The 8,819-nt window shown below is 36.9% G+C and overlaps 1 protein-coding gene across 2 annotated transcripts in view; it reads right to left on the bottom strand.

Moving 5' to 3' along the window:
* Positions 1-383: 383 nt before the first annotated feature.
* The window catches only part of LOC5572335 (RING finger and transmembrane domain-containing protein 2), a 28,263-nt gene continuing 19,827 nt past the window's right edge, over positions 384-8,819 (bottom strand). The window contains exon 4 of one of the 2 annotated variants that reach the window (XM_021857429.1): positions 384-1,424. In XM_021857429.1, the coding sequence (XP_021713121.1) occupies positions 1,191-1,424 (234 nt within the window). In that variant the 3' untranslated portion in view covers positions 384-1,190. The remainder of the gene's footprint in view (positions 1,425-8,819) is intronic. The other variant, XM_001653975.2, reaches the window with a different exon arrangement.

Raw genomic sequence — 8,819 nt, 5'->3', positions numbered from 1 at the left:
AATTTGACACTTTGAGGACTTGTGGAAAACTAGATGTCGGTAACACGAACAGTAGCGACATTAGCATTCTTAGGTTATTGCGTCTACTTCTTGCCCACTACCGTAAGTTACAAAGCATTGGCTCCAGATATTTTTGTGCAGACACAAATTTGCAAAAGCACTTCCAAATTAGGAACAGGCAAAACAATTCCAAACTGTAAACGATCATAAAACTCTCTTTCTGGCTGACAAGAAAAAAACAAGGTTCGTCGCCTAACGGCTCTCGGTCGCCGCACGCGTTCAAGTCTCCCACACGATTGATGCCAAAAAGCGATCACAAAACGGATTTTCTTTCCTGTCTCGTATTGAATTCACTTTTGCAAATGGCAAATCACCGACAACAGTTTCGAAACTAGCAATGTTTGTATTTTATTTTGAAAATAATATTATTCATATTCATACTTATGTTGCATTAGGTATAGGTTACTTTGCTTCCTTGTTTTTTCGTTCTTCCTCGACTTGAGCACACCATCTCCTGTATTTTCTTTTGATTAAAGGTAGTGCCCTCCTCGTTCGTCAATTCATTTTTGTTTTTCTTCAAACCTACTTTTTTGATTATAGTAACAGAATTTTTCGTTTTCACTGCGCAACTTTAACACATCGCCATCTCAGTCATCACTATCGCAATTTTTGGTTCACTCTTTCCTCGCACTCTTCCCCGTACGATTTAAGCTGTTTTTTTTTATCGCGGCATCACGTTTCTCTTCAGTTTTTTTTTCAGTACCTTTTTTTAATTAAATTTAAATATCATCAAACACAGTAAAAAAGTTTTTCTGTTTATATGTCACCATGGTTACGGTTATTTTGTGTAAACTTTTGTTGAATTTTTGGAATTATAAACGCATAAAATTAAACTAATAGGTAAAATTTTTGTATTTGCTTACAATTAAATCTCGACCCAATAAGTTTGGTCGGCAAACCATGCGCAAGTTGATTTCGCCCTGCTCAGGATGCCGCTCGTGAAGCAGTTTGTGCTTCGGAAATTTAGATAAAATAATCCATAATAAACAACTCATAAACGCTGTTTACGGGGCTTTACTCAATAAACGCAATTGTCACTAGTCTCCGCACTGCTGCTGTGTCACTGAGTTCCGTCATAGACGGTTTCACTGTACACGTGTTGCACGCGGGGCATCGATGGTTTGGGGGGATTAATACAGCTGCAAGAAGAACGTAGTTGCGCCGTCCCGATAGGAAGGATCGTCAACGATCTTGGCCCTACAGAGCGGGCAGGTTTGCTCCCGATCGAACCAGGTTCCGACGCAGAGTTCGCAGAAGATGTGGTTGCACTCGAGCAGTACCGGCGAGTTGAAGTTGTCATGGCAGATTGGGCACTGCCCACCACATGCCTGCAGCTGTTCCTTCGACGGGATGGTTCCGTAGCTCTGGAATTAGAAGAGATAGAAGAAATGGTTCTAGAATTAGTGGTTCTATTTGCAAGGCACACTCGAGGAAACGCTTAGAGAACCATGAAGAGTCGTCCGACGCGACCGAACCACTCGAACGGTAGCGAGATCCAGACAAATTTGGGCAACGATCCAACACTTCCATTCAGATCTTCCGTAGAACTAGATCTGCTGGAGACTACGACTGAAGTCGTGCCGGATGATTCACCGCCGGAGTTTGCCATGCTTTGTTCTGCTACCGTGGAGTTCCAGCGAAACACAAACCAGCCCCCGGACGAGAAGGCTAGAATCGCTCCAAGCCATCGATCTATCGAACGCGATCGAACCCACTTGACGAACAGGGGGCAACTATCGTGATCGAAGGCGATCCGGAATGGATGATGGACACGAACGCAGTAGTCTACGACTTATTTCGGTAATAGTTTGATTGGCGTTTGGTGGCCATTCATTGCCTACTATGAGCACCATGAGCGATCGACGACGGCAACAAGTGCGTCACCTTGGTTCTCTTCGGCTCAGTGCCGATCGCCGCTTAAGAAGTGCACTATGGGCCAGGCATTGAAATTTCGTGACAAAAAACTAAAGACCATTTTTATATGATATATAAATAAGATAAATTGTAGATTTTACTATTTATTTTGCAATGCACCCATAATTTCTATTCCGCCGTATGGCTGAAGATGGCTTCAAATTGCTTAACTCTCTAATACCCGATTTTTTATTTTCGATCCAAATATCATTTTTCGTTATGTAAAATCGTTCTAAACAGGTTTTGGACAATGATTTATTTTTATTTGCAAATTTATGAATTTTGGTTTGTGATTTTTCTAACTTTTATTTTTGAACATCCCTATCATTTTTCATTTTTTCTTGAAGCCTCTAGTGGTTACTGATTTTTGGCAATAATAAAAATACAAGTTTTACGGTACTTTTAAAAACAACATATTTTATTTTCTGTGTAACTAACGAAAAACCAGGTTTGGAATAAATAGGCTCTTCTTCTGCGATAGGTTGATTATAGAAAAATAAAATATAAAACGATTTACGATTTTTTATATAACACGTTAAATAAACCACAGGCGTTTGTACGTTATATAAAAATACATTTTTAAACATTTTTGCAGGGGATCGTGCCACTGGAGCCGTCTTTTTGAAAGTGTACCCCGTTTAAAGGCGGGGTTGGGTATTAGACAGTTAAGATGGCTTTAAATTGCTTAGAAAGGCTTAATCGTTAGGCCGAAGGCCATTAGGCCGAAAGGGTCATTAGACCGCAAATGGCTGATAATCCGAACGAACCGTAAGATCGAATGGGTAATTAACAGGGATAGGTCATGATAATTTGCATCACCTAGAAGCCGCCGGGTGAATTTTTGATTGTATGACATTTGCCAGAAAACCATTTGCCAGAATGATTTTTGCCAAAAACCATTCCCCAGAATGTACCATTCGCCAGAAAGCCATTCTCCAGAATGGACTATTTGCCAGAAAACCATTCCCCAGAATCATTTTTTGTAATTCGTTTTCAACCTTGATATCATATTGATCGACATATTTGTGAAAATGCATCGAAGCCAAACCTCAAATTTTCAAGAGCGCAAATCTAGAGACCCAAACAGCCATTCCAGCTGAAAATTTAATCGATTGGTCACCACCAGCATGTGACCAATCGATTAAATTTTCAGCTCAAACCGCTGGCTGGTTCTCGAGGTTTATGCTCTTGAAAATTTGAGGTTTGGCTTCGATGCATCTTCACCTCAAGCCTACCGAAATTTTCGATATTTGTCATTTTTGTATCTTGAATATACTCATATTATTTGCACTTATAGCATGAAACATTGTGTAGTCAACTTTCACATTATTTACATCAAGAGGATTGGACACTGCATAGCTGCAGCGCAAAATTAATTAAAATTTAGCGTCACTTCTACAGTACTTCACTCTCATCGTAAATATTGCTCCAAATAATGTTTATATCTTTGTAATATTATAACAAGTATAAAACAACGCAACTGATCGATCCGTGTTATTTAGTCTATGTTGTTAAAATCCTTCGCATACAATTTTATGCAATTTTTACTACTTACATAGCTGGTCTGAGAACAAAAAAGCTGAAACGTTTGACACGAATTAGTTTAGTTGAATAATTTCTGAAATATGAATAGTGTATCTTTGTGGAAAAAATTGCAAAACAACTAAAAAGAACAGCCTTTAAGTGAAAGAAGGTAAAATTATGTTTGAAATATCATTGGAACAATATACCATGCCCACACAGTTACGGATCACCCACAGTGACGGATCACTTTGGCGTTCAACATCGGATAACTCGCTCAAAACATAAACGTTGGCGTAAAACATATTTTTCCCATGTTATACTATTTGTCTCCTACTATTTGAAATGTTAAGCACAACATTCAACCGCCAAATAACGGTGTATTTGACAAATGTTTAGTTGGTACCACACAGCTATCATTATATGGTCGTTTTCTGTAAGAAGTGCCGTCAGCATTCATAAGCTCCCACATGTGGTAAAATTCAAATGGTAAAGCATGTTTTATACTTGATCGCTTCGATTTAGTATGAATTCATCTTTGGAAAACATTTTTCTTGATTGTTGGTGCTAAATACCGAATATTAGCATTTCTAACTAGTGATCCATAATATGAACCAGGAAATGATTGTTTACCACGGTTATGGATCACTTCCAAAGAATGTAGATTTCTGCATTGGATTCGACATTTTCAGACAAAAGCACTAAGGATAAAACTAATAAAACATCAAGGTTTGTAAATTTCATTTTTTAACAGACAAAAATGGATGGAAAACTTAGTGTGGAGCGAAAACAGTACATGTCTCAGTTACTACAATGCAGTATCACAAAAAAGGGCGTTTTACCTTTGTTTCCAGCTCTAACACTGCTATTTTTTGCAGTAATATATGATACATTGTTAACTTTCGCCATACCATGCGATACGGATGCATTGAGTTGAAAATCTCTTGATTTTGCGCACTGATCCGTAATATGTCACAATTTGATCCATAATATGAAAATTGATCCATAATATGGTTTTCAGGAATCGATACAATTTTTGATTTTTTTTTTATGCAATCCTATGTAAATATTACACTCAAAACAGTTTACTAACTGAAGTTCCAATTTGAAACGATTCGATTCGTGCTTTTAAATTACAACTTTACGTTTTCCATGTCGTTTTATTGAATTTTAAAGATTGGACTCCACACTATTTGATCCATAACTGTGGGGTCATGGTAACTCAAATGACTATTCAATGTTCTTTCGGTCATATATTTAAATACATTATTCAGTCCTTGAAATGAACGTTAAACTGTTTTACTCTTAATAATAATTTGAACCGCATTATTTATTGTTTTAAAGTAGTTTTACAACATTTGCGACAGGCAGCCGGAAAACTCTTCAATCTTCAGTGTTTACTCTGATTGCTAGTTTTAGCTATCTGGAACGGGAGATATTTTGAAATTCTTAGCAGGACTGCTACGTGGCCATGATTAATGGTGGAAACCAAAAAACACACATATATTGGTTTCTCATATTCTGTCACTTGCTCTACGAAACAAGTCGGTTATGAAGATTAATGTTTTCGGAATCACTCGAGTAATCTTCAATGAGAAATTAGATGAAGGTCATGGTAAATATTCCATTATTGAATCACTTTCAATTTAGTTTTTTTTTATTTGAGGACATATATTGATTGTCCATTTCCCGCTATTTGCATTTTTTTTTACATAAATTCTTTTTACAGACATTTTTATTGACAGCAGTCCTATATTGATTTTTTTTAGCTGTAATTATTTAAAATTGAGATGACATAACTTTGTTTATATTACTTCCATTCCTTCTGTTAACTGCAGGCAGAAACACACAGTACAATTATAAAGACTAGCCAATAATATAAAGAAGGGTAAATCTCCTATGAAGCATATAAGTCCTTGAATTAGTTAGCCCTAAAGAACAGCCTAATCTTCAAAGAAAGGAAAATCATTAATAGAATGTTGAAAATACAGTTGCCTATAAGGGGTTGTCCAACAACGTGGTCAATTCTTTCGGATTTTTTACCTCCACGGGGTCTTTCGTCCATACAAAAAATTAAATAGAATTGTTTGTATCGTGGTCATTGGCCAGGCCCCCTTCCATCCTCCCGTTCCATGGTCCATTCTGGCAAATGGTTTTCTGGCAAATGATCGATTCTGGCAAATTGATTCTGGCAAACGGCTTTCTGGCAAATGGTTTTCTGGCAAATGATCCATTCTGGCAAATTGATTCTGGCAAACGGCTTTCTGGCAAATGTCATACAACCGAATTTTTAGGTCGAATGAACTGTTGGTTGTTAGATCAGGATAATTTGCATTACCTAGAAGCCCATAATAACTACTGTGAAATATAACTAGAAAAAAAGCCTTTGATTATAAGAAGGAAAAAACACAGATGAATTAGCCATTTGAAATAGTAGTAAATAATCAAATGTTATTTTGGCCTAACGATTCTTTCGGTCTAACGGCCTTTTCGGCCTAATGAACTGCATCCGTTCGGGTCAATATAATCTGAAACGCACATTCAAAGCGCCATAACTTTTGTTTGTTATTTCCTATTGTTATGAAATAAGGTGACTTTAAATTTTTTTGGAACATAAGAGTTTCATGTTTGAAAAAAAGTAGGTCATTTCTGAAGGGCTGGACAAAAAAAAGTTACGTTTAAGGTGTTCGGGTCATATTGACCCGGATTTGACTTGCGATTCTCGTAGCCGTTTTTTCACCAAATATAAATGATTTTGTACTCAAAATTATTGTTAAGCCTTATATTTTGTGAATCTAGCCAACAATTTTGGTTTGGTTGGACTTGGCTGCTCAGAACCTGTGCCAAAGGGACCATGGTTTGGCCATTTCTGTAAGAGCAAAATGTATTTGTTGTGAATTGTGAAACATAGTATTTGGTCTAAATGCATTGAAAATGGTATCTAATCAACTGGCTAATTCTTCAAGACACTACTGGTTATCAAGTGGCCAAGGGACCGATTCGGGAGGCCATTGCACGGTTCCCAGGGCCACTACTCCGGCCAATTTATGTTTTCGGTGAAACCAAGCCGCGCGGCATATAAAAATTTGCATAATTTTATAACAAATCGATCCAAGACGATGCTATCTGAGTATGGCAACGTTGTTCATATGGGTTCCCATGGCAGATTCCTGGGTTCCCTGGAGGGTCCTGGAAAAGTGGCCAATAGGGTCCTAAAGGCCTGTCCCAATTTTAATGTCAAACGCTTAAGTTTAGGCTAAAAACCCATGTTTTCTCAATTTTTTAAAGTTTTTCTTTTGTTTAAGTCCAAAAAACATTTTTTTAGATTTTGTCACACTCCTTAGCTTAAACTCAAATTTTGGGTGTATTTTGCTTTCCGTGTCCCTTCCAAAATGTCAGATAGGAACAACCCCAGTGTTAAAACTGAATGCCCTGTGGTGTTTTTGTCGATTAAGCGAACGTCAAACATGATCAAAAATGTCAAGGTTCATTTATGGACCCAATTTTTAAATTAAAGTTTAAATATGATGTAGCCGTTATTTGAGCGAGAAAAATTGCTAAAATAGTAGCAGTAACATGCTCCTTCGTGTTTTTAAATGAAAACAAGATTTCATTAAACATTTTAGGACCCAATTAATTAATTTGATAGAACCATACCATGCGACCTATCAAAATTTTCAGAATTTCATACAGAATTCATTAGAAATGCCTTCAGTTATCCAAGGCAACGTTGGCCACCTATTGATTCCGTAACAGGTTCCGGGATTTCCGGAAATGTAGTCAGTTCATTCATTTGTTGCAATCATATCACATCACATCAATTTTTCAGAATTTCATCCAGAATTCATGAGATATTCACTAAGTTATTAAGTTAATATTGGTCCACACAGTGGTTCCGTAACAGGTTCTGGGATTCCTGGATAAGCGGTCAATTCAAAAATTTGATAGAACTGAGTCGTGTGACACATCAACATTTTCAGAGTGTCATAGAGAATTCATCACAGATATTTTCAGTTATCTAAAGTAACACTGGCTACCTAGTGGTTCCGTAATAGGTTTCAGGATTCCCGTATAAGTACCAAATTTAAACATTTAGCAAAGCTGAGCTGTGCAATACACCAAAATTTGTTGAATTCCATACAGAATTCTTCAGAGATCGCTTCAAGTATCGAAAACAACATCGGCTACCTAGTTGTTCCGTAACATGTTCCGGGATTCCCGAATAAGTGGTCAATTCAAACGTTTGATAAACTAATGTGTATCAGTTTTAAATTTCTTAATAGGTAACAATGGGCACTTAGTAGTTTCGAGAGTATTGGATAAATGACCAATATAGCTCATAAAACCTTTTAGAATTTTATAAATAATTCTTCAGAGATGTGTTCAGTAATCATGAGTTATTTTGGCTTCCTAGTGGTTCCGTAACAGGTTTCAGAAGTTACGGACTAGCGGACAATTCAAATAAATTCTACACATCATTGTACTAACCTGCTCAGAGAACCACAGAACAAAATATATTTTGCTGTAAAAATCATCGATGTATTGCTATTTTAGAGATAACTGTTCGTTTTATGGTTTAACAGAAACCTATCACAGCTGGTTTTCATGGCTTCATGTACTACCAGTATACTTTGATCAGAATATTGTATTCAATGATAGAATGATTCTCAAGCCTGCGGTAGAACTTTGACAGCTCCGGTAGAACTCTACCGATACCGCAGAAAGGAAAATTCTCAAAATATCCGCCATATGATAGCCCTCACGGCTTAGCTTATAAGCAAAGACAAATTAAAGACCTCCATGTCCCTTGCAGTTGCCCAATATTTTATGGCTCATAAGGTAATCTAGAATGCCGTGAAAAGTGTACTGCGATCTGTCAAGCTTGGGTACCTTTTGTACTACCGAGGGACGAAATGCAGTACTAGAAGTGGTACTCAATCTGAGCCCGAGTGTGACGGACCTGTTATAAGGGAATATTTCATGTGATTTCACTTATTTATTATCTGCTTAGTTCTCCGTAAAATTCTGTAAGATTTGAGTGTTATGATGACTTTGTTCTGTCAAATATATATATATAAATTGATCGAATTTTAATTTACGTTTGTTTCGCGAGTTACCAAATCGATAACAACCCCCAGGAACACACATGTTATATTTGTGTATTATCAACTGATATATGACTAAAACTAGTCATATATAAGTTGATAATACTCAATTTTAACATGTGTGTTGCTCGGGACTTTTCAAAAGGGCATAACTGCTTTGGAAACAACACCATTCATCAAAACTGGCTATCGCATTTGATGGAATTTATGCAAACAGTT

The sequence above is a fragment of the Aedes aegypti genome, chromosome 1 (genome assembly GCF_002204515.2).
Source record: "Aedes aegypti strain LVP_AGWG chromosome 1, AaegL5.0 Primary Assembly, whole genome shotgun sequence".
NCBI lineage: Eukaryota > Metazoa > Arthropoda > Insecta > Diptera > Culicidae > Aedes > Aedes aegypti.
The sequence above is the reverse complement of the archived record's forward strand: the minus strand, read 5'-3'. Positions and strand labels throughout refer to the sequence as shown.